Source organism: Oxyura jamaicensis, chromosome 3 (assembly GCF_011077185.1).
Source record: "Oxyura jamaicensis isolate SHBP4307 breed ruddy duck chromosome 3, BPBGC_Ojam_1.0, whole genome shotgun sequence".
NCBI classification, from domain to species: Eukaryota; Metazoa; Chordata; class Aves; order Anseriformes; family Anatidae; genus Oxyura; species Oxyura jamaicensis.
In genome coordinates, this window is record NC_048895.1 from 63,470,225 (window position 1) to 63,496,178 (window position 25,954).

General features: G+C 41.7%; 1 protein-coding gene across 5 annotated transcripts in view; it reads right to left on the reverse strand.

The window, feature by feature from the left end:
- NCOA7 (nuclear receptor coactivator 7) overlaps positions 1-25,954 on the reverse strand; it is an 86,477-nt gene that overhangs the window by 31,877 nt on the left and 28,646 nt on the right. For all 5 annotated transcript variants that reach the window (XM_035320571.1, XM_035320569.1, XM_035320568.1 and 2 more), the window contains exon 3: positions 18,199-18,452. In XM_035320571.1, the coding sequence (XP_035176462.1) occupies positions 18,199-18,452 (254 nt within the window). The remainder of the gene's footprint in view (positions 1-18,198; positions 18,453-25,954) is intronic.

Below are 25,954 nucleotides of genomic sequence, written 5' to 3' on the forward strand. Positions count from 1 at the left end.
GTGAAGGCAAACTATACAAGCTGCCTGTGACCTATCAGTACAGGCAAGGAAAGGCTTACAGGTAGACTAGATCTGTTAAATCACTTGGTATAGCTGGAAAAGTAGACAAATTTACAAATATATTAAGTCTTTCTTAGCTTGAAACAGCACACATTTATTAAGAACAATTACTTCATATTAACAGGGCATGCATCAGTAAGACCATAGGGGGAAAAATAAAGCAGTCCAGATAGATATGGGAAGGGAGGGAAAATTTATACCTGTTGAAGTTAAATTTGTATGTGAATGAGAAGAGTAACAATACACGGCAGCAGCAGTTTCCCTGTAGAGCTTGTGCTATATGCCATCAGCTAACCACTTTTAGTTCCAAGACTTTGTCTTTGGAAGGTGGGAGAGGTAACAGAGAACTGACTGTGTCAGCAACCACTTTGTGGCACAAGGGGACCACAAAACACTACACCAACACAGTTAACTTTCTCCTCTACAGCTTCATGCCGAGGTTCATGCTACCATGCTTTGTCTCAAAAGTAGTAGTAAAAGCTGCTCCTTTCCATCCTTCCCCTCTCATGAAAAGATACCATACGTACCTTAAACTCCTGAAGGCAGGCTGCCTGCAGCTGCTGCTCTCTCAGGATACTCCCTACAGATTCTACCTGCATAGGCTCAAAGAAACCAGAGTATGTGTATCCACCTGCCTTTCAAAACCAAAATCTGAAACTTCTTGTTCAGATTTTATATTTTTATTTTTAAAGTATCCTGCAACAAGGATTCTGGATATCGTTCTTACACTAGCCCTAACCACTTGACAGACTTTGGAAATTCCAAACCACATCATACAATTTTCAACAATGAAAAGTCAATAGTCTGTGGTTTTCATTTTGCATCTAAAGCTTTGAGATGATAAATATCAGCTCTTCAGAAGAAATCATTCCAATGAATCCATTAAATCTGATAGGTACTGCTCACTCCACTTACTACACACATAGCTAGGCCAAGGTGACAAACTGTACTCTGCAATGAATCAATATAACAGGGTGGGAGGGGGGAACACGACTGGCAAAGAAAACAAAACAGTACACCAGTTTTCCAGTGCTCTTATCCTCTCTCATTTAATCCTCAGGAAGACAAATGTTTTCTGACATTATCCGAAGGCAGTAGTCCCACAGGCAGCCATAGCACATGAAGGCACAATAGAAGCTAGTCAGGCTGATCCTCAGTAACCACATTTCTTCCAGCCAGAACTGGATGGAGGAGATGCACCTCTTCGCAGGCATTAAAACAAAAGCCTCTGGCAACTTTTTGAACTTGGAAGTTCGCATAATGGTGAAGTGACTCAGTTCTGCCTCCCAGGTTTCCCTGCACTGCACGTATACTGAATGCGGCATCGCAGAAATGTGAGCGCTGATTGCGTGTTAGTGCAAGTGGAATCACACTGCACTTGAAGGAAAAGGGTGGAATGGGTGGACTGTACCTCTCTGCCATTTCAGGAAACTTGTAAAATAGGAACTGTGTAAAAATAGTAAAACTAACGAGCAATGAGAAAAAGAATGCTGAGTGCGAACAGGCAAGAAAATACAGGCCTATTAAAACTGACAGGTTTAAAATGGAAGTTTTTCTGCCCTTGATATATTTATACCTAGTTCGTTTCCCTAGCAGACTGTTCATACTTAGTTTTGTAGTTCTGTGGGAAACATTGCAAAAAAAGCAATAGTTCAGAAAGCAACTCTTGAAGGGGTAAGACAAAGAGGTCAGTTTACCATTCAGAAGACCTTGACACATGATAGGAGAATGACACCTCTGCAACTATGTAAATAGCTGTACAAATAGATAGAATAGGTCAAGCAGCATCAACAGAACCCTGGGCTGCTCACACTGGCGTATGACGTGCCAGAGCAAGACGATATCGTCACCACCACCGTTACAGACTAACCTGCTACTGGCTGAAATCAGCAAGAGGCTTTTTCGTACCAGCAATGAGAGCTGAACTGGCCTGACAGTTCGGCTGATGACCAGCAATGCTGTCAGGAATGCAGAAATAAACAAGGGGCTGAAGGACTGATTGCTTCCCACACCACATAAATAAACTCAGTAGCCTAAGAGAACAGAGGCAATAGCATAGTTAGACCAAAAGTCCATTTTACTCATTAATCTGTGCCTTAACAAACACTTAGGCAGCATGCAAACAGAAGAATCTTTTCCCTGACTGGTCCCCAAAGCTGCTAGATATCATGGCTTTCACCAGGTAGAAGAGAGCAGAAGCCACTAGACTGCCCAGTCCTTTTGCGCTCCCAAGATCCCCACACTAGTCTTATGACAGTGAGCCCCACAAAACCATTATGCACTACATAAACCAGTGCCTCCTTTCTTCTACTTAAAGTTTAAAACTTGGTTAAGTTCACCAAGCAACCTATTTGTTATCATCTTAAGGATAAACAAATAAATAATCCTTCTTCACCTTCTGCATACCATGTATGTTGTCACAGATTTCTCTACATCTTCCCTCAGTCATATCATTTTTTCAGGTCGACTAATACTAGAGCACTTTAAACTCTTTCCTATTTCTCTCATCACAAAGGCTGAGCTTCTCTTTACTACTTCTTTTTCTAATACACTCTTTTTGAGACAGAGCAAGGAAAACCACATGCTGTTTTTAAGATGCAAAAGAGCTATTAATTTATACAATAACACACGAGGGCTTCCTTAGAGCTGTAAGATACGAGTCGTATCTCTTCCACATCACCGAGTACTTCACTGCTGTTTCGGGACACTCCAGTCCTACATCTGAGACAGATTTGTTAGAAGAAATCAAACTGTGTTAGTTATGGCCTAACCAAGCCCCAGAATCAAGGAGTGAAAACCTGAGGGTAGCACTCAAGAATCTAAAAGGCAATGCACTCAGAGGAGAAGAGTTATCACTTGGAGTAACCTAATCAGAATGCTGATAAGAAATTACGCAGACAAGGCTTCCTGAGGGTAGCTCCCTTATCAGTGAGCAGGCCCGATACCAACTATCTTGACAGAGATGTAGCACAATAAGTATGCCTTAAGTCATTATAGATAGACTTCAGGAATACAAAAGCCCTCTTTGGGCTGGGTGAGGAAGAAGGAGAAAGATGAATCAGTTTATCTGACCAATTTTTTTCCATCTCTGCTTTCTAGACTGACGTTTTAATAACTTTCAGAAGTGCCATATACACAGACCAGTTGAGTACAGGATGATTTAGTTGTGCCTCCACAAGCACTTTTCTGGCTTGTGGCAGGCAAAGGCAGCAAGGTGGATGGAAACATTCTCTGCTCAGATTTGAGTAGGGGACTGCGACCGTGCTATGTGAGGAAAATTTAAAAGACAACACACCAATGACCCCCACACACTGTCTTTGGTGTCTGTTCTTCAGTTCTACTCCCGACTTCCCCAACACCGTCCTGCCAAGTCCTCACCTTTACTTTGATTTTTCCTCAACTGAATCATTTCATCATTTAGCTTCCTATTCTTCTGAAATCATTGAAACAACAAGTCAGCTGCCACCCTCCATGAGCTCATGTGTGCTTATCACTTAGTGAAACTTCTGCCATAGGGGAATAGTAACTCCCAGACCAATAACAAATCCTGCTACATTACTTCTGAAATATCTACAGCCTGAATGATTTTTCTCTGTTTTCATTAGCAATTGATCGTGGTTGTGCACTAGCTACTTTCCAGACATGTCTTTTAAAGGAATGAAGAGATCACCTGAAAATACATGGCCCCAAAACAAAGTCACAAGCAGTTCCAGGTAGTAACTCCTTCTGCAATAAATGGAGATAGTATTTCAAGGCACATTTAAATAAGAATTTGGACATGAGACTCATGCAATATTCACATACTGCAGCTTCTACATGGAAAACTGAAAATATTTACAAGGAACTTAAACTCTTCTATCCAGTCATAGACTCCTTCCTTCACAAACTGAGTTTTCAGGTGCTCTGGTTTGTTTTGTGGAGGCAATAAGCAATGCTGTGTTACATTTTTAATGGGTTATTACAATCCAAACACGCTGTGCTAAAATGCAGAGCAAAAGGAGAAGTGGCACAGGGCAGCATCACTGTTGCTCTTTTGCTGGCACATGCATATCAGGCAGGATGGACAGGGACACAGCAGGAGACACAAACCCTACAAGGAAAGCGTGAAGGGCACAAGAGCCTCCCCCAGCATGCCAAGCACCTGGCAACTAAGCACCTCTGATGGCAAGATGGGCACCGCAGCACTCAAAGTTTCCTTTACTAACACCTGTTAGAAAAGTGAGAGGAGGAGCAAAGATCTAGTTAAAAATATCACTGAATTTTAGGTAGAGGAAAAACAGAAGACTATTTCAGAGGGAGGCAGTTCATGCAGTGCAACTGCCAAGAGAAATATTTAGCACATTGTTGTAAAGAAACGTCGAGATGCAGCCAGCAACCCGGTGCTCCAGCTTTAAACCTCATCTGGAAAACAACAGGGCAGTAGCTGAACTGTATTGAACCTGAAAAACATTTCAGAGTGCTGACTAGAAGAGTCTTTATATATCAAACATTACAGTCAGAAGGGAAACTTGAAAGAGAAGATGTGCAATGGCACGAGCAGCAAGGACATCCAGAGGATGTCCACCAAAGGCAGGGGTGGCGGAGGGCTGCTGGCGCTCTGGGCACCGGCTGAAGATACAGGAAGGGTTCAGGTAAAAGACAAATCTCATTTGTGCCTGTCACATTTTGGGTAACAGTTGATACCATTTTTTTTTAAACCAAGTGTGAATGCCATAAGTGGAACGCTTCCATTAGCAAAGTTCTTGCAGACATAAACGAGTACCTCCTCATACAAGGCTGAAATACATACTGAGGCTGAGCCAAAAACTAACAGTTGTGAACCGTGTTATTAAACCATATTCAGCTTTGCTCTTGGAGATGTAACTGATGCCAAGATATCAGTCACTGCTTCATTTTGGGTAGGATTTGGCTAAGTGTCTGGATCAAGTTTTCCAAGAGCAATTTGGGGCTCTGAAGTAACTGCATCCCTCATGAAGACTTCATACTGGGGCATCTTGAACTTTTTCTTAATTCTTTGAAGTGGCAGTTCACACTATCATACTGGAAAATATTTGCCAGAACATCAACCACAAGCAAAGAGTAGCATCAGAAACAAAAGGGAGCTCTCAGATGCCCAAAACTCAACCCCAGCTGTACATCTGTAGGCCTCTATGACTCGTCCAAGACTGCAGGTTGGTAACAGGCCAAAGAAGTTCTTTGCAGAGGTAGTCTTTCTTCACAGTTTAAATCAAGTTAGTATTTTTAAATGTTTAGGTGATGAACAAATAAAAATCTGTGAATAATATATTGCAGCTAAACATATGAAGGGTAAAAATAAAAATGGTAGAGGGATTAAAAAACAAAACTGGGTGAAGTATTTTTTTTTTTCTTCCTACAAAAAGGCTGAATACTTTGGAGAACAGAAAAAAAGTCACAGCTCTTAAATTATGGCATTTAGAGCATGTAAACTATAAAAGTTACTATACAACACCCTGAGCCCAAGGCAAAGTCAACACGTAGAGAACAGCATTTACAGGCTGAACTGCAATATGCACTCCCCTACAGACAAATACCATAAAGAAAAGGAAAGACTCAGACATCAGGAACCATTTGAATTGCATTAAGGGAATGTAGCAGAAGCAAAATCCACACAGCTACCAAACCGATCTCAGCAAAGCTACAGTGGCCTAGATGATCACTTCAATATCTTACTTAAACACGAGGCAGAAAAATGTTCGTGCAATGCAGTACAGTTACACAAAGCTACACAGGACTGAAGTTTCAGAGGATTTATAGAAAGTTTAACCACAGAGAAGCATATGACTTCTGCTCTAGATTCCTTCAGTCTTGCTTTATTTAGCGGTGACACTCGATTCTTTTCCAGAAGAATTTGTCCATAAGACAAAACAATAGCAAGAGCTGTTCTCTCCTTGCATGCTTTTACCTTGGACTCCGGCTCTCACCTCTCCCAAAAAGAGCCAATTCAACTGATTAAAACAAAAAACTAACTCAATATTTTTTTTGTTGGTGAAGTGAATTGACTCACCTTATGATCAGATGGAGCAGGGACAGGAAGCACAGGGCCTCCCCTTTCAGTCACAGCAAGGTATTAATTCAAGTTGGTGAACATGAAGCTGTTCATATCACTTATCTGTACTTATGAAACCACTGCCTATGAAAACTGTAGTCACCAGGCGTATGGAGGTTATCTAAATCTATCCTGAACCACTTTAAAAAGAAATTTTAAGAAGAAAACCCATTTGCACCTATGAAACTTGTATATTACTCTTAAAGACTGAGGAACAACCAGAAAGAATTGGATGGCATAAAAACAACAAGTTTTAGCAGCAAATAGGTGGCTGACAGGAGAACAGTAAGGAGTAACAGATTTTTTGAGGGAAAGAAACGCTCATTAGTTTTAGAATTGTGTTTGCGCAATTCAGTCTCTATAAGGAATTAATGAGAATTCCTATCTCCGCGGAACCAAATGACAGTTGCTATAGCAAAGAATGAGCTGCTCCTCGAACACCACGAATAAACTGCTAACACAAGCTAATATATGCTGCTAATATCTTGCTAATATACAATGCAGAGTCAATCCATCAACATAAGATGGCAGAATCAATCTCGCTCTTATTACCTTTTCTTATATTTTATAGAGTGCTGTGTTCTAAACCATGAGTCACATTCCTATTTGAGATTTTAGTATGAGGAACACTATTTCAAAATGCTTTCAAAATGCAACACTGTACAAATTTGAGACATCCATACTATTGTGTAAAACAAGTTTTCAGTTCCTCTCTTTGGGAGCTTAACTTTTTGGATTATGCTTCAAAAAATGTAAATAGTTTCCTAGTCTTAGTTTCTGCTCATCCTACGCCAATCTATTAGTTCTTACTGCATCCCGACCTGTCTGATCCTTCCAAGGCAACGTAGCATTTAAACAAGCGTGGTGCCACCACTGAGGATGGCGAAGGAAAGAGTGGGGAGAGAACATAGGCGTGGGAATGGGGAGGACAGGAATGTCTGAGAATACAACAGCCCTATCACAGATGAAGCACTTGGATCACAGAATCACAGAATGGTTTGGGTTGGAAGGGACCGTAAAGACCATCCAGTTCCACCCCCCCCGCCCCCGCCATGGGCAGGGACACCTCCCACCAGACCAGGTTGCCCAAAGCCCCATCCAGCCTGGTCTTGAACACCTCCAGGGATGGGGCAGCCACAGTTTCTCAGGGCAACCGGGGCCAGTGCCTCACCACCCTCTCAGTGAAGAATTTCTTCCTAATACATAATCTATACCTACCCTCTTTTAGTTTAAAGCCATTCCCCGCTTCTATTATCACTATACTGCCTGATAAAAGAGTCCCTCCCCAGCTTTCCTGTAGGATGGCAGTGCCAGTTCCTACCTCTGTTATTTCCTTTGGTAAATGACAATTAATAGCTTTCTTTCTTCATTGTCACTCCTATATCTGAGGTATATTATTGTTTGTTTTTTCCTGAAGCCTGTCTTTAGTTCAAACTGATACTGTCTGGATAGGTAAAAGTACGCTAATTTTAGCCTCCCGTTCCGCAGCCAGATGTCCTGCTGTGCATGCCTGCATACAGAGGAAGCAGAGGAGAAATAAAAGATGATCTTTTTACACAAACCTTTTAAGTGTGACCATTCAAAAACGAAATCCACAAAAATCCACAGCCCATGAGCAGTGGATGCCCGCCACCTAAGGGCAGGTTAAACAGCTACTGTCTGCAGCTCTACAGCCAGCAGGGAAATAACTATACAGAGTGCAGCTACACACGTTATCTTCAACCTAGAGGTGTGAATAACAAGCAAAGCAAAGATACTGCAATAGAAACTTCAGCATGGGCTGCTACAGGCTTGCTGGTAGTGCTGGGCACGCACATGGCAGGAACCCAAAGCCCACGTTATTATATCCTCAGGACTGTTTGGCAGCAGTATGGTCTGGTTCCCCACCAGCAAGATTAGCATTATACTATACACAATGTTAAATCAACCTTCCACGGAAATATCGACTTGCATGATTGTTCACAGACTCAGCATCCAGAAACCTTCTCCCCACCCAATGTTCAGCTTTACTGACTTAAAAGAAATGCAGACTCGAGACTACGACCTGTTCACATCCTGTGTCATCACTTCGTCCAGTTCTTTAAAACTCCCTGCTCTCGTATTTGTGTAGGAAAAAGAGGCCCTCTTGGATGCACTGATACAGCTGGGCACAGCTGCAGGACAAATTTAATTTTGTGCTTTGCACAATTTAGCAGACAGAAGGGTATTAGCTGTCTTACTGTATTGCAGCAGTAACTCCAGGCTTAAAAGAAGTCTGTACCCCAAAAACTAGCCAGGTCAATCATATTAAAGAAGAAAAGAACAGACTACTTTCCCCTGATTAAAACACTTTTTCTGCACGCACATTCTAACTTTCTGTAAAATCAGGGTAAAAACTCTAAATTTTCAGTTTAACAAAGGCAGTAACAAAGTGCCTGGTGAGTGTTCCCTTGGATAGCAGGCACCCTTAGATACACTTTTCCCCATTATTTATGACATCTTAAAGAGCTTTTCTGGCTAAATTGGTCACCTGCAGATGCACACTCTCTGCAGAGCTCTGTGGCATCAACTTATACATAAACCAAACTGCACAGTACAAACAAAGCATGTCAATCTCTGAACACACGACAGAAATACATGCACTGTGTTACTGGGAACCCCAAGGAGAAAGCTATGCATACCCTTAGATCAAACAGATAAGGTCATTCTCACTTTGTCACTTGATGGAGCAGCTCCACAGACAGTTGGTATCTACATGGCCAGGAACCCAATTCTGATGGAAATTCTACATCCTGATTTACCAAAGAAAACCCTGGTACAGGAAGGAAAGATTTCATACTGCCATGTCTGGCCACTGCTGGATGAGTTCATTCAGGTTGAAAAACAAAATGCTAGGAATAAGAAAAGGCAGAGACTTTCATTAAGAAACACTCTCCACATGCATACCTTACTCTGAAAAAAATCCCAAGATACAATTGAAACTGCAAGTCAGTAAGGTGGGGTTTTTAATACCTAATACACTTTTTCAGACTAAGCAATGATTAAGAACAAACCCTTTCACGTAAATTAACTTTAATTTCTTTAATGTATTTACCTTGGCAATGACAAAGGCTTAATGCACATGGCTGCGCAGCTGCTCCCTGAAAAGAGACCCGAGATTAGTCACTTTGGAGCACTATTGGATTTGGGCACAGCTCCACAGGCAGTTTAAAGCGATCGATGATGAAGCTGTTGTCAAAAGCATGCATAAAATTTCTGACTAAGTATTATATCAGGGGCCCAAAGAAAATACGTGAGGAGAATTAGTCTGCTAGCAGATCTGGGCTGAGGGAACGCAGAGGCATTCTCCCAGAAGATGTGCATTTCAGAAGACTTCAGATGACACGTGTTGTGTTCATTCAGTCATTTTGCTTCTTGAACACAGGAGCCCATCTGTGAAGGCTGTGCCATTTAAGCCTACAAGGACAAAATCAGAACACGCACTGGGTTGCCTGGTGATAATGAGGCCATAGGGTAGAAACATGGATGAAAAATCACAGACTGTAAAGATGCAGGACACAAGTTGTATTTTTGTGTACAAAGCTGACATCACCATCTGATGTGTTGCTGACCGCCGTCACTTCATTCCACAGACCTTCAGGGGCCATGTGAACCGGGCTGCACCCTTCTATATGATGCTGAACCCTAGTGCGACCTGAGGAGCCATATCACAGACACGCTGTGACCAACGAGACATGAGGAAGCATCAGCATGGAAAACTGGGACCAAGAACTTTACAAAATAAAGAAGATCTGGCTCAACTCTGCATCGTTATTCAAGGCAGGTCCAAGGAGTTCTACTTTTTGAGCACTTCAGTTAACTTCCTACAGTGTGTTTCAAGAAAAGATGGGAAGTTGTTTAAGAGGAGAAACCAGAAGCCTGCCTTGAGGATACCAGGCTTACATTACGTAGAGTTGCCAAGCACGACCCCTTGCACCTGTCTGAAGGCTACAAGGTCTGCAGTGTGGTTGCAGTGTGGTCGAGCACCCTCCCAGAATGGCCCTGCAGGCAAGCAGAGGCTGGCACAGCTCTGCTGGCGCAGCGTGGCCTGAAGGAGCTCACTCACCAGGCACCACATGCTGGGGGCTCTCCAGCAGCCAGAAACAGCTGTACAGAATACAAAGCCTGAAAGCACCTCCAGGAATGTCTACTGTTCCAGGACTGATGGAAGAAAAATTGGGAAGCGTGTTTATTCCCCCCACCCCAGGACCAGACAAAAAAGGACATCCAGCCCAGCAGGCACTCACGCAGCAGCACGGGGCACACGCACCCAGAGCACTCCTGGGGCTCGTGCCGCCCCACAGGCACCCCGCTGGCTGTGCACACACCACTGTGTGCCCTGGCAGCAAAGGCCTCACTAACCACGCAGGTGTCTCTCCCTGCATTATCCCCGCCAGAAATACGGTGGCCCCATTCATTAGTTCTCCCTACACGCATCCCGTTCCAGCACACGTCCAGCTGCTGCAGCCCCACTGCATGCTACGTGCCCAGTTGCCGCACAGCTTTCCTCCCATCCTCCAGGGGCCGATTTTCAGCGAAGATAATTACTTTTAAATGCAGAAGCACTTCAGAATGCAAGTGCTAACTCCTGAAAATGCTGCCCCGGGGTAAGTAGGCAGCCCTTGGAAGCGTGCCTGGTTCCTTCAGCCACGAGACCAGTTTTAGCTGATTTCACACTAGTCTTACTGTGATCTGCCCTTTGTGGGGCATGTCACAAGACTCCACTCTGCTAAATCTTGCTTTGAGTAACCTCTGTAGGAGAATGTAATCTTCAGAAAGTACCAAATCCTGGTATTTCTCCCCCAGTGATGGAAATTCCACCGTAACTGTTCAGAATTTTCTCAGTAATGACCATCACTGTTTGAAGGGCATGCCAGATTCCTAATCTACACATCTCTCTCCATCTCCTAGCCTGCTTGGCCCGCCAAAGCTCTTTGCTATGATGTTTCAATTACATACAAAGGAAATTTGGGTTAATGCTCTGCTTCCCTCCTCCCCAAGGAGGGTTATAACCAAAGGATTATCTTACAACTCCTTCCTTTCTCCCAAATGTTTGCTTCCTCCCCCACCTGGGCTGAACAGTACCCAGTAAATCAAGTCAACAAATCTGAGTTAAGAGCCAAAACAGCCCCTGCCCCAGCATCCTGGTTGTGGAGGTTCAGAGAAGGATAAGGATGAGCAAAGCCACGAAGGATTGATTTCACGTGTAAGGATTGCCCAAATTCCTCAGGAAATGATGGAGGAGAGGTATTTTAGAAAGAGTAGACTACTAAATCATAGGAGGCTTGGGGGTGGTGAGTAGAGTTCAACTGTTCATAGACCCTCACCAGCTGAAAGTGGCCAGAGGATGGGAGAACACAGAGGAAATAATTATACAAAATTTATTGTGGGAGAACGAATGCTACACTAAATGGGTCCTGGTCTGAAGCAGCACAGCCATTGCTATGACCCCTCTAGCACTCCTTCATCCTAGAATCATGGACACCTGGCTCAGACGTGGTTCAACAGCAGTCATACCACGATTCCCACTATTCCTGTGCATAAAATTTCCCAGTACTATTCATTTCTCTCAAGTGATGCTCTGCAAGCTTACACTAAAATATGTACATTAAGCACCCCAGTAATTTTTCAGACCCCCATTTCTGGAAATCTTTGATCTAAGCCTACTCTTAGAACACAATTTGCTTGTGCTCAAATTACAAAACAATTCACACAACTCAGCACTGGTAACTTGCTTTGTTTACAACTCACGCAACCTTGAACAAATTTGACAGTTGCATTTTTTTCCACCTACAAAAGGTGTTATAATACATAGCAAGCAACAGATACCTTCACGTGTTCAGTCTTCCTACCAAAGTGAGATATCGTCCAAGTTGGAAATTTGTGATGTTCCAGAATTTAAGCTCAAAGACCTCACAAAACACTGGTATGTAACATCAGCAACGTAACTCTTATAAACACAATTGGCCTTGATTGACTGTTTGAAAATTAAAGAAAGGAATATCAAAATGCTGTATCAACCCTTTTTAAACACTTATTGGGGAAAAAAAAGTATCAATGATCAAGAAGGTTCTTCAATAGGCTCTTATGACTCTTATGTGGAAAAGAGCTCTGCCAATTAAAAAAAAAATAATAATCCTTTAAGTTACATTTTCCTGTCATTTCTAACTGCCTGAGTGGAGAGAATCACACCAAAGAATACAAATACATCTGTTTTCCTTCCACCCTCTTTCTTCCTCCCTGCTTCCCAGATGCAGACCAGAAATTATTGACAATTCAACCACTAGCATGACAGAATGAATGAGCCACAAGTTTCTCTTCTTAATACAGTTAAGAAATCTCTATTTTTATGCTACTGGACACATTTTTCAAGTCGTGTCCTTTTTCCTATTTCAACTCCCTCACTTCTCACTTAAAATTTACAGTAGTTTCATTACTATCAACGGCCTATTTTACAATTTGGTTTACATATTCATAAAGCTTTGCTTCCATATAATAGACTTGCCAACAGCTCAGCCTTGTGCCTTAGCTATAGCTTTTGAGGCAACTTGTAGCGTGTTGACAAGCAATACCTAAGGAATACATTTGTAACACCAAGTTTCCCTTGTATATCTTTTACTCAGCTTTCCAACGAACAGGAACTTACCCATCAAGATGAGGATTAAGAGAGGATTCCTTACGTGGAGAACTCAAGAAGCCTCAGATGTTTCCATCTGAGTTTTTAGAAATTAAGTGCTAGCAGCATGACTTCAGGTACCTACTCCTCCAGCCAAATTCTGCTGCCTGCAGACAAGGCATTCCTTCTGCATGTGACGGTTTCTTGTAAACACCAATTAACAACTCAGCTCCAACACAACCTGTTAGTCTTAACACCGATCCCCTGGGATTCAAGATCATTTGTTCTCTATTCCCAAACAAGTGCTCTGAAACCTGCTGTCTTTCAGTCACTTGTCCACCTCATTCTTTCTAAATGGTTTCAACAAGTAACATAATATATCAGCTGTGTGAAGCTTCCCATCCAGCCCACTGCCAGCTGCATTCAGTTTACACTCATAAATTATCTCAGACTCCTTGTTATTCTAGCCAGGCAATTATAACAAAACAGAAATAAATGATTCCTCTGCTGCTTTAATTTTATTTGAGACCTTGATTTTGGAAGAAATAAATCACCTTCAGCCCTCTCTACAGCTTTTAGATTATTTACAACACTATGTAATTTACAATAGAAACAGAGGGGACCAGATTAAGCCTCCAGAGATTAGTGCTGGTCAGAGTTAGCAAATTACTGGGAAGAACTTCAATGCATTTTCCTTTTTTAAATATATTCTTCCTTTTTACAAATAGCACCTTAAATTAGGCCTCAGCTGCATCCTATTGTTGAATAACCACAGCAGGCAAACCCAGGCCTCATTAAGGTAAGGTTTCTGCTTTTAACTTAAAGTACACTGAAATTCTACTTCATATTAGGACTGTTTAATAAATGGCCTGATGATTAGAAATCACCATGAAAAGTGGGTTCAGTAAGTGTCCCACCTTTTAATTAATTTAAACTCTACAATAATTGTCACTTCATTGCAAGCTCTGTTAGTGGCAGTAAGTTTAGCTGTATGAGGGGAGCTGCCTCTGCTGCTTTGGTGCCAATCCAGGCAAATCTCACCACATTGCAAGTGCTTGAAATTGCTATGTCCTCTGTTTTATTGACCAACAAATGCTCTTGGCCAGCTACCCAGAGGGTTCAGAGGCTCTGTAATGTGACGTCCCACTTGCTACAGAAATTGAATGGTGTGCATTGAATGAGAGCAGGAGGCTGCACGAAAAGAAAAGATGTCTTTATGATTAGAGGGCAGGATAATAAGCTAGCAAACTAGGCTTTATTTAGCTGATAAAACCGTGTGATGTGGGGCAAGTAACCTAAACCAAGTTTTTCTTTATGATGCTTTCTTTAATGGTGACTAATTCCTCACATATGCTGGTAGGTTATGATTTCAAGCAGAATCAGCAGAATCTGGGAATATGCAGCATATCTGGTAGCAAGACACATTATATTGTTTTGGACTAAATGTATGAATGAAATTCAGAAGTTTGCTTTCAACCCTAATTTACACCACAGTCCTCCTGTCTGCTTTCAATGTTACATTTGTTGTTTTCACAGACTTCAGAGGCAAAGCACCATCACCTTCACCTGCTTTAGCAATTCCTGACAGAAATGCTGGTTTCCCAGTCTCACAGCATTCCACCTGTGTAGTCTGTCCCACAGATGTGGGCTCTGCCCTAGAGACACTGAACTGGTGCCTCCAGGCTGTTACAGCTCCAGCACTGGGTTCCTGCAACTCACCCTTGTAGTTGTGGGAGTGTTTTAGAGCCTGTGACACTTTAAAAAAAAAAAAAAGGAGAATATATTTAATACACACATATATATACACACATATATACATATATATTACACATGTATCCTGAAGCTCAGGAAGCCAACATCTTCCAACAAAACAGGTTTCCCACAGAAAATGTGTCTGAAGTAAGCAGCCAGGTTGCAGAAGCGGGTCACCTCGGTTATCCCAGGAAGGGCAGAGCATCCTGGCACTAGGCATTGCAGCTAGGGTGCCTAAGCAGAAACTGCACTGTGCTGAACAAATACTTCCTTACAAGTCTGAAAGAAGATTACTGCAGCAATAACAGCAGAAAATATAAGATGTTAAGAACACAATTGCCACATAAGCTAAGAGATGACGTAAAATATAAAGAGTTATTCTATTGGTCCTCAGAAAAGAAAGAGAAGCAGTATCGGTGCCTCTGTCATTTTAAGGCAAGAAAACAAGGGCTATATCTACAAAGCAGTGTCTTAGAGTGTGAGATTTGGAGACTGTATGGTACAAATATATTGCAGAACCAACATAAAGCCACTGAATAACACAAGTGTTAATAGGAAGTATGAGCTTACACGGGAGAAACCTTCTTTCTGGTGGTGGGTTCTCTTCAGCCATTTAGCAGTATCTCGAGAGAAATTATCGATACTGCAGTGCCATTAGGTTATTTGTAACGATGCCACCACAGAGCCAAGAGATAAGCTGTGCACAGCAATGCTGGATGGGGAGATGGATGCTGGAGGGCTCCTTCCTGCAGGATGCTGAACTCTCTCGCCGGCTCTGCGATGCCACCCACCGGCTGCAGACAACAACACACCACGGCACTTGGCCAGGAGCTTCTCACCCCATACCTGCACACCGCCTGCTTCAAAGAATAACCCTTGAAGTATTCTTTTTTCTACAAAGTGTGGCAGGGAGGGCCATCACCCCCAGTTCTCCGCAGCCTTCAGAAGCTGCACTGCTGTCACCCTACTGGAGAGGGATTTATCTAATCAACAGAATCCTCCTCACATATTAACAACTCTTGCATAAATCAATTGAAGCGAAAAGTGGAAAAAGTAAAGTTGCCACCACCAGCATTTACAAATTTATAAAGGCAAATGTTCACAAGCTTCTAAGGAAGGGACATGGTGCGTGAGGAACAAATTATAGTGAGATGTAATTTTCCTTCCCTGTTTCTCTAACAACGATAAAAAAACAAACATTTGTGGTCCTGCAAAATATGAAAGGGAGATTATTCAGATGACTGAGGTCTTCATTTGTTTAGATCGACAGACACGACCTTGCTGGGCTCAAAGCAGCTTATGATAGGACCTCCATTAAGCCACAAAATAAATTATGCATGCATCACCATATCAACACGCAGATAAGACAAACAAGACCGTTGCTGCATCTAATGCGTTTTTCTTTTGACTAGCGAAATCAGGCATTTTGGTATAGTGCAGAAAAAAATTAGGAGAAAATATTAGTAATTGCCATATTAGATTTCCTTGAAGTTGTAAGCATTAAGTTAAAGCTGGATCATTGGAAAACAACACCAAACAAGCAAACAAAAATACAGAGAACTTTGGGCAAGCAAACCCAGAAACATGGTTAACCATAGGAACGAGAGAGAGATCACTTCAATCTGAGCATATCAGAAACATCAGTGAAGGGAAAACTCAGAAGAAATCATGGAAAAAAGACTTTCAGGAGGGCTGCAGTGACAAGTGGCTGAACATAGTAACTGCTTTACCAGGTACAGCTGCAGGGGAAGAAGGCAGGTGTAACACAGGCAGGCTAATACTATGGCAACTAATGTTTCACCTGAAATTACTGCATTTTGAGACTTGCATAAGTAACACAGAGCTATTATATTTATTTCACAACCAACCATTTTCCACCTCTAAGCTTTCACTTCTACAATTCTGATGCTCCAGTTGGGTAAAAATCTTTATTTTTTTTTACAACCAAAAGCATGAGTTTATGTAACAAAGGGGTTTCTCTGTGGGTTTTGTCAGCAGGGTCTGTGCTCAGGTCAACAGCAGAATTAAATTCTTGTATTTCTCAAAGCACTGCAGAACCTTGCACATCTGCCTGACAGCGAGCAGTGCGACAAGTCATGCCCCAACGATAGCAGTCCACACAAAACACCAGCACGCTTACCAAACATCAGTAAACCCTGACTTTGTACTGACTGCTGGATCATTAGCCAAGGAAGACCTGGAGAGCCTTCTATTCAGCCATGTCAGCCAGGACTCGTGACAGAGGCACACCGTCCCCCATCTCTCTACAGCAAGCACCAACTGGCGCAAAGCTTTTCACAAAACTCCTGAAACCCTAGAGAAACAAGCCCCAGCTTCCTCTCGCAGCCCTGAATTCCTTTAGGTACGAACCAACAATTAATTGATGCTTTAGGAGAAACGCTTTAGAGATACAACAGGACTTTACACTTTGGGTTGTGTGTTGTGGGCTTTGTTTTTAAAACTAATGTACTAACAAAACCGAAACAGGGCACAGATTAATTCCTTAATAATTATTCAGTTTTCCTTCCACTTATTTTCTTTCAAGAACAGCATGGTAAGAACTTCTTCAGACAACAGTGAAGCGACTTTTCTTTTAGTTTCCAAATTACTGACCTTATTAGATTCAAACCTGCCAAAACTTACGGTCTGATCAATACATCACTGCAAATTCTTGTGCTTGCTAGGAAACATTACTCCACATTTACCTTACTTTTGGGAAGGCCCATATTGCCTCATAAAAAAAATATCTTTAGATGCAGCCTAGTCTGCATGTGCCAGTCAATGTGTAACAGGACTTCTACTGCTGATTCATTTCCTTCTCCTAGAGAGGAATCCTCCTCAGGAATCAGCTGTCTGCACACACACTGCGTGAGCAGGAAAGAAATCTGTTTTCACATTATCTGCACTATTTTGTTGCCTTCCTTCTTTAAAAAGAAAAAAAAAAGAGCTCTCTTAAACTCAGAGTTCATTCCTATAAACTATCCTTTCAAATTCTCTCTGGATAAGTAATTTTAGATACAATTTATGAAATACTTCGAGTACTTCACAAATTACAATCCAGAACTGCAAAAATCTGTATATGGTTCATCTCACCTATATTTATGCACAAACTTAATTTTGTCTGAATTAATTGCAAGAATAAAAATACAAAAAAGTATTTATGACTGACTGAGGTACTGACGATGCAGTGGGAGGGAAGGGAGAGAACATGATGAGTATTCCAGCACATGAAGCTTTTGACGTTTTGTTTAAAAGCATGTAGTTAATTTCCTTACTTGTTCGCACTTCAACGGACAAACTGGGATGAATTAGGACTAAAGTCTTATAATAGTGTGCATCATTTAAGAAACAAACAACCCAATGAAAAAAGCTGAACTCCAATTTCATAAAACATTGGAGAAAAAGTCTAGAAAAACAATTGCAATAATGAACATAACTGTTGCCTGTAACACTGTATTTTGGAACTGAGAAACAAGAAATGCTTTTTATTTATTTTTTCTTTAAGAACTGGAAGGGTAAAGTTAAAAATAGAGGATATGTAGAACATAATTTTGTTTGTTTTTACAGAAAAGATATCCAGAGTCAACTAACCTTACAAGGAAAGCCCATAAAATGAGAGAAAAATACATTAACAAGCTATCAAAGCAAATGCATTTAGAAGTACCCTAGTGATAACGTAACTCACCCGTGCTATAGTATCTTTTAAGTTCTGTGCGCCTGATGTCTTTCAGCTGATTGTATTTTTTCTTTTTCTTTTCTTTGTCCGGAGCAGTTTCCTTTTCCCCAGAAAATTTACAGTTGTCTTCAGAGGAACTGATTTGGTCCAAAATAACTTTACTTCCATCATCTTTCTCAGCAGGAGTTTTGGAAACAGGAGATCCAGGTGAATTGGCAGAGACAGTCTCAGCGTTTTGTTTGGCTTGCCTTTTCTTTTTCAAACTGTGCATTAAAAAAAAAAGAAAAAAAAAGATGAAGACATAGCTAACCTCTGCAAACAAGTTAACTCACTTGCTAGCTTGATTTTGAAAATGAATTGAACATCAAAATTCCTTAAAACTTTGTAAAAGCCAGACTTTGCATGAGTATCTAGTATTATTCTAGGGCATGCTCTTCAATCACCATATCACCACCTCTAGGTTATCTTCTCAGGAATAATTAAAAAAAAAAGATAATGTTTTTACTGTTGTTTCTCCTGCTCCTTCTCCCCAGCAGAAGAAACAAAAAACAGCCAAAAGTTGTTTTGTTTTTAAACCACCATACATCTACATTTAGAAAACAGAGCCATGTTTTCAAGATGAAACTTAAAATAAAAGTTAAGATCTTAATGTATAATAATACAACAGCTAACAGTAATTTCACAGTCAACTGCTCCTGCTTTATAAGCTGCTTGTTTTGATATAAACTTATTTATTTCCCTTTTGTCCAAGGTTATCTACCAGTGGCCACCCACGCTAACTGACATCTGCTCTTGCTCAGCTCCCGTCACCTTGCATCCCAAGCGTCACCAGCAGCTCATTCAGCAGCGCAACCAATGTGGCCACAAACTATTTGCACAGGAACATTTTCCAGACATTTTATCTCTTTTGAGAAAAATGTTAATGGCCTGCCAATAAATCTGACAAATTACCACCAACAAGAATATTTCCTTTTTTCGAGAAGCCTTAAAACACAAGCTCAAGCAAGAAAGATGCTTCAGGAATCCTAAAACCATTTTCTGCTAATTGGTCGCATTTGCCATTGACTTTCAGCAAGGACAAAGCTCACTTTCTGGGCTGAGGTCAGGGTCGCTAAAACACCCCCAGTTACCACTTGTTTAAGAATCACTGATGCATACCACACGGAACAAAAAACTAATACTTCTCTCTAGCACATTCACTTAGTTACAAGGTACCTAAGGGAGGGGGTAGTGTGTTAAGCTTGTTGAGGCTAAAACTTCAGCTACAGGCACATTAAGAGATACAGACAGAAAATACAGACAATCAAGGATTCACCACAAACGTGGAGAGGTTACGTGACCTCCAGCAGCAGCTTAGGGAAGTATGGAAAAACTTAATGGATACGCAGGGATTTGAGAGATGGTTCTTTCCACCTCTTACATTTAAACAATATATTTTTTTCAGGCTACAGTATAAAAATAAATACACAGAACAGTTTGAGAATTGTAGTAAGACATTTCAGGCTACACCATCTTTGTTTCTGTTTGCCCCTTTTTTTAAAAAAAAATAAATATATATATATTAAATCCAGTTCCCAAGTTTGAGACTTCTAAGAAGGGTCAGTTTGACAGACCACATGTAACCAACATTTTCCAGTGAAGCATTTCAAAAGGTTGTCTCACAAAAGCTGTGTCTGTATCACACATCCGTATGCGTATTTCTTGAATGCCTCCCACAACCCGCAGCCAACTCAGTGGGGACAGGTCCTACTTCTGCAGCGGTTCCCTTTTCACTCAAACCGCAGATCTGTGAGGCAAGCAGTAGTAGCTCACGCTCTGCACAGCAAAATCAGTTCTGTACGTGTGAAATTTTACAGACCAGGTCCTGACTACATATGAAAACAGCCTACAGAGACTTCTAAAAGATAAAAGTGAATACATCTATGTATCAGATGAAATGTTTTGTTTAGATTTGAGAAAGTTTGGGTATGCAAAGGAAGCTTATCTTTGACTAATAAGGCACAAACACGACCAAAGGCAGCTCTAACAACTGCAAAACATTACAGTCACATTGCATCTACAACGTCTTTAATTAGCCCTGGTAGAAGTCTCTACAGAGCAGCCTGCTCCACATATCCTTACCTTGTGGCTGACTTGTAAATGAGATATGGCCCTGACTTTTTAGCCCAGTGCCACAATGACCTTCCTGCACGCATGCACCACAGGCTATCCCAATCATTTCCTTCGATAGGCTGGAACTGGTAAACACCCACTGCCTGCTCCACTTCTATCCACACTGCATCAGAGCCTTCCATTTCAGATTCCTCATCTATTTGTTTTGATCACAAACCCCATTAAGTGAGTTCTTTGTAGTAGGAATGTAGTATCTCAAAACCAAAACAAAACAGCAAATTGAAATGTATAACTTTTTTTTTTGGAGGAAAAAAAGAGACAAAACCTTCTCTAGAGGTCAATAGTCCTCGTGATGATACTAACAGCTCCCATCAGTACTTTTCTTAAAACATACTTACATGAACCAGAGTTTTCAAAGTTGCCCTGGGCAATTTTAAGAACAAAGAGCTGAAGTAGAACTGGTCCGTTAGTGACAGAAAAGAGGAGAGCAGAAACGGGTCTGAACTGACCACGTGTAACGTTGCCGATGAGCGCTCCCCACTTTGCCCGACCCCATGCTGCACATACCATGCACCCTCCAGCAGCCCCAGCACACAACTGCTGCTGCAGATGGGCAGGGGTGCCCCATAACTCCTATTCTGTCTCCAAGACGTATACCAGATTTTCAGCTAATGCCAAGCCTGCTCCTCCTGCCCACTCCTCCGTTTCAAGGCAATGACCACCCAACTCCCAGAGCAGTGACCTTGGAAAAATGCTGGATGAGGACTGAGTATCTGTGATGTTCACCACAGGAACCAGAGTCATTGCAGCCTGGGGTTATGATCTGTGCTGACAAGATGCTACTTTTAAAGGTTTCTAAAGCCTGGTCAAAATTACCCCCCACTTTACTCACTCTTGAAAGACCTTGGCTATAATATCCCAAGGAACCAAAAACGAGCCTTCAACACCATTTAACCCCATAAAACCAGCCTCATATTCACAGAATCACAGAATCATCTAGGTTGGAAGAGACCTCCAAGATCACCGAGTCCAACCTCTGACCTAATGCTAACAAATCTTCCACTAAACCATATCCCTAAGCTCTACATCTAAACGTCTTTTAAAGACCTCCAGGGATGGTGACTCAACCACTTCCCTGGGCAGCCCATTCCAGTGACTAACAACCTGTTCAGTAAAGAAGTTCTTCCTAATATCCAACCTAAACCTCCCGCGGCGCAACTTTAGCCCATTCCCCCTCATCCTGTCATGTACCTACTGTCTTTTGACTTTATTAAGTACACCCTCTTAGTATGGCAAAACCAAAGTCCTGTAAGTGCCCAAGGCAGTTCATTACTAACATGCACTGGCAGGGTGCTGCAGAGATTGGGCTGTAAACAGCATGGCAGGAGAGCTGCTGCATGTTAGACAAAACGCCATCCCCTTGGGCTCCCCTTCGGCATCTCCCACACCGAACAGGAACCCCAGCAAGGCTGCTTAACACTAACACAACTGAAACTCCCAACAGACAGTCAAATGGGAACTCTGTGTATTGCTCAATAATTGACCACAGGCAAGGAGTGCCAGGTCCACATCTCAGCAAGGCGCACGAGCAATCCTGCTCATGCTAAGATTTTAAACTCTTCTTCTCTTGAACAAGTTGGATGCTGAGGTTCTCACCTGCTCTTTTCCCAGATCTCTGTTGTTTCCCATCCTCCCTGGCAAGAACTGTCAAGGAAAACCTATTTAGGAACATCATTTGTCAAATTATTTCCTTTTTGACTGGTTTGGAAGATTTCTAGTGGTTTTGTTCTGTTGTAAACAGGATTTACTTGAATGCAGCCAGAACTCAGTGTCTTATGAGGAGAGGCTGAGGACACTGGGTTTGTCTCATTTGAAGAAAAGGAAGCTCAGAGACAACCCCATTGCTCTCTGCACCTCCTGAGGCGGTGAAATGGAGAGAGCATGAGGGAACGGCACAAAGCTGCGCCAGGGGAGGGTCGGACTGGACATCAGGAAAAGCTTCTGTACCATGAGGGTGGTCAAACACTGCAACAGGTTTCTGAGAGAGGCGGCAGATGCCCCATGCCTGTCAGCGTTCAAGAGAGATTTGGATACTGCCCTCATTAACATGCTTTACCTTTGGGCTAGCCCTGAAGAGGTCGGGCAGTCAGAGTGGATGATCTCTGAAGGCCCCTTCCAGCTGAACTATTTCCTACCTTACAAGAGCAAAAACAGAGCTGAAGGTCACATAAATAAATAAATAAAGCCCCTCAGTTTGACAACAACGTCAGGTTTTGCAATTAAAATGGCCTTTCAGACAAAACAATGTGCATCTTTTCCAGTAAGTGGACAAAGCATTACTGCAGATGATGTTTGTTTTTCAGTATCACAGTCGAGGAATATGCTGTGTTTCACCAGGAAAGTTGCTAGGGGAAGGAAGAGAGAGAGAGAGAAAAAGGGAGGGCTGGAGACAGCTTATCTGCAAAAACACTCCTGTTTCTGAAGAAAGTCTTACACATCTGCAATTTCATTTATACAACAGATAGAGTTTTTCAAGCTAATTGGTTCTGACAGGCAAAGCACGTCTTCTGTATTTACACAGAGGCGTTTCAGTGCTCCTCAAAGCATTTTCTGAGCAACAACTGATACTCCATTTTCTAAATTTGTCCAAATACGGTTTTCCAGTAAAAGCTTTCAGTCTATTACCATGAAAAACGGATGGCATGGGAGCTTTAGTACTAAATCCCATGAAAATCAGGGGGAACTAGTTTTTAATGGACACTGGGAGCTGGCTGCAGAGATTTCTGGCACCTACTCTTTAGCCTGAACGTGGAACAAAAGCATTTTGCAACACAAAGACCATTCTCATATGATATAATAAAGACTAGCAAGATGAAAGGCATATAATTTCAGAGTAGGCAGGTAAAAGTACAATGTCAGCAGTGCTTGCTTAAATTAATTTGCAACTGATTTTAAAAAAAAGAAGTCTGGGCACTGACTTACAGGAAAAGAGCCAGGAAACATTAAGAAATTACCTAGTTCATCTTCCAGATCAAAGTCTATTTGATTGCCTACAAAAAGCAAATAAATATGCATTTTTAGAATAAAAAGGATGGAATTTCCCATATCACCAAGATAGGTCATTAGTGTAAAAAGACAAAGGAGAGGTGATATGACCTGCAAAACTTTCACTAGAAGACTACAATCAAGAAAATAATGCATCCCTGATACTGAGAAAATAAACAGAAATCTAACAATATAACTTTTTTTTTTTTTCCTAGAAAATGCATTTGGTTTCAACTCACACCTATTCAACTGAAAGGCCTAACTAATAATTGAATTGGAACTCATTTTGTGTATATTCAATAAGAAATCACAGAAGGAGCACAAGGTCCACATCACTGGCTGTTCTAAAAACCTCCCAGATTAGTAAGACAAGGCTGGTTTTTTGTGATGTATTAGATTAATTAAAATCACAGGGCACAGGCAACTCTATTTAGAAGCAAAAATATCTAACAAAGTGGCCCTCCAAGAAGTATGAAAAAAAAAAAGAGGAGGAGAGGAGGAGGAAGGGAGAAGAAACCTTCATTGTAACTTGAAGCTGACACAGTTTTCCCTTTGGAAAACCTTCTACAATATACACCTTCTAAAATATGCCTTGATATCTGGCATACCATCAGCATAACATCCTGCAGAGCACAAACAGATCATGTCCAAAAAGCGCGTTTCTTTTAACTCATTAGTTATGCATACGTGCAATAAGGTTAACAGAAATTGTGAAACACTTCAACTATTTTAATCCCTTTCATTTCCATCAAGATTCCTGTAAATCTGCCCTATGCACAAAATCATATACACCACAGTTATTTCCTTCAGAATTAACCATTTTCATCTACATTTTACAACTCTTCACTTAATATATGTACTAATTTATTTGTATGCTAGATGCCTTTCTCCACCCATCCAGAACAGCTGAATAAATCAAATTCATGGTGTTAAAAAATTACGTACAGAAACCTTGTAGCATGACTGTGCTCTGATCCGATCTGATGTAAGCCTGATGAATAAGTGGTCTCAGGCAAAGGAAATCAGTACTGCTTGCAGAGCCAAAGGAAGTCAGCCTGCTTGCCAGACCATAACGCCTTCTCCCGACTTCCTCAATGCAGCTACTTTCACTTCACAACAGCACGGAGAAGCTTTCATCCTCAGTGAGAAACCCCAGTAAATAGTGGCCACCCTGCAAGAAAGCACGCTCCAGCAAACAGCCGCCGTTTCAGGCTGGTATGCATCCTGGTTTGGAAATGAGTAAGCCACAAGGCTGCGTGTTTACAGCTAAAACAGACTGGTAGGGTAAAAATAAGGGAAGGCACACATTTTTGTTAGATTTCAATAATTAACTGGAGGGGAAAAACCTATGATAAAAGTAACTCTGAATAAGCTATCAAGGCCATCGCGCACGGCTGCAATAAACTGAGAAGTGCCCACGCTCTGGTCATACTCTGCCAGGTCTTCCAAATGACAATGCACACAGCAGCTACAGAAACCTCTGGTACCAGTACCACAGGTCAAAGCTGGAAAAATCTACCTTTATTGGAACCCCTGTTACTGATTGACAGCAAATACCAGCTCTGCGTTTTACACATGGTCAGCCATCAGCAATGCTCAAGAAAGGAACCATGCTTCAAGGAGTAGAGCGCTGTACTAACAGTTCAGGTATGTCCATTTTCTTCCTGATATTGCCATTAACTTACAATGACAAGTCCCTTTACCTTTGTTTCATCATCTGTAACGCAGAGGAAAAGCTTCGTAGCCATGCTGTTCTGGTATGCAAGAAAGGCTGTACCTTCTGATAGGAAACTTCTTAGATTAAATGAGAAGACGTTATTTTTTTCCCCCAAGTCTTCTGCTGAATAGCAGGGAATCTTAAATAAGCTACTTAAGCTCTCTTATGTTAATTTTAGATGGGGATTTTTCACAATTTCCCAGGGTAAAACTCAAGAGAGTTTTGAGCTCTCTGAAAGGTTTTTATTTTCTTAAATTTAGGAATACAATGGTCCCGCACAGCTTAATAAACTCTGTTTTCCAAGGCATAAAGTATCCTCATCTTTTCTGTTTACTTAGCGAAAGAGGTTATGAAGTATTCAGCACTCCATTACCATGACAACAACTTAATGAAAACCTTTCCATAGGGAAAGGGTTTTGGAAAGCTGTTTTGGTCTGATTTAGACACCTATTTAATTCCGTCTTTTATAGCCTCAGTTACTGCATGCTCTTGAAAAAGAGCTTTAGACAGAATGTAAAATGAAGAAATCTCTCCCTTAAGAGTTACTCCTTTAACTTTGCCTTAAATTCATTGAACAGCCTTGTTCGATTAAATCCACACCGCAAATCTATCTTGTCTCAAATACCAACTTGACTTTTAGCACAATCCCATCGTGCTCCCTCTCCCTTCTCCTTTGCTAACAAAGTCAGATACTTCTCATATGTGCTCATTAATCATCCCAAACCCTCTCCTACACATGCAACGAATTCCTCCCAGGCCGGCTCAGCGACACATTTTCTCCATTGGAGCCTCTTGCCGGGGTGGAACGGCCTTGACTGGTCCCCTCCAGCTCATGCACGCAGCTCCAGCCGCCCCCTGCTTGCTGAAAAGCTGCTCCTGCTGACATCCACG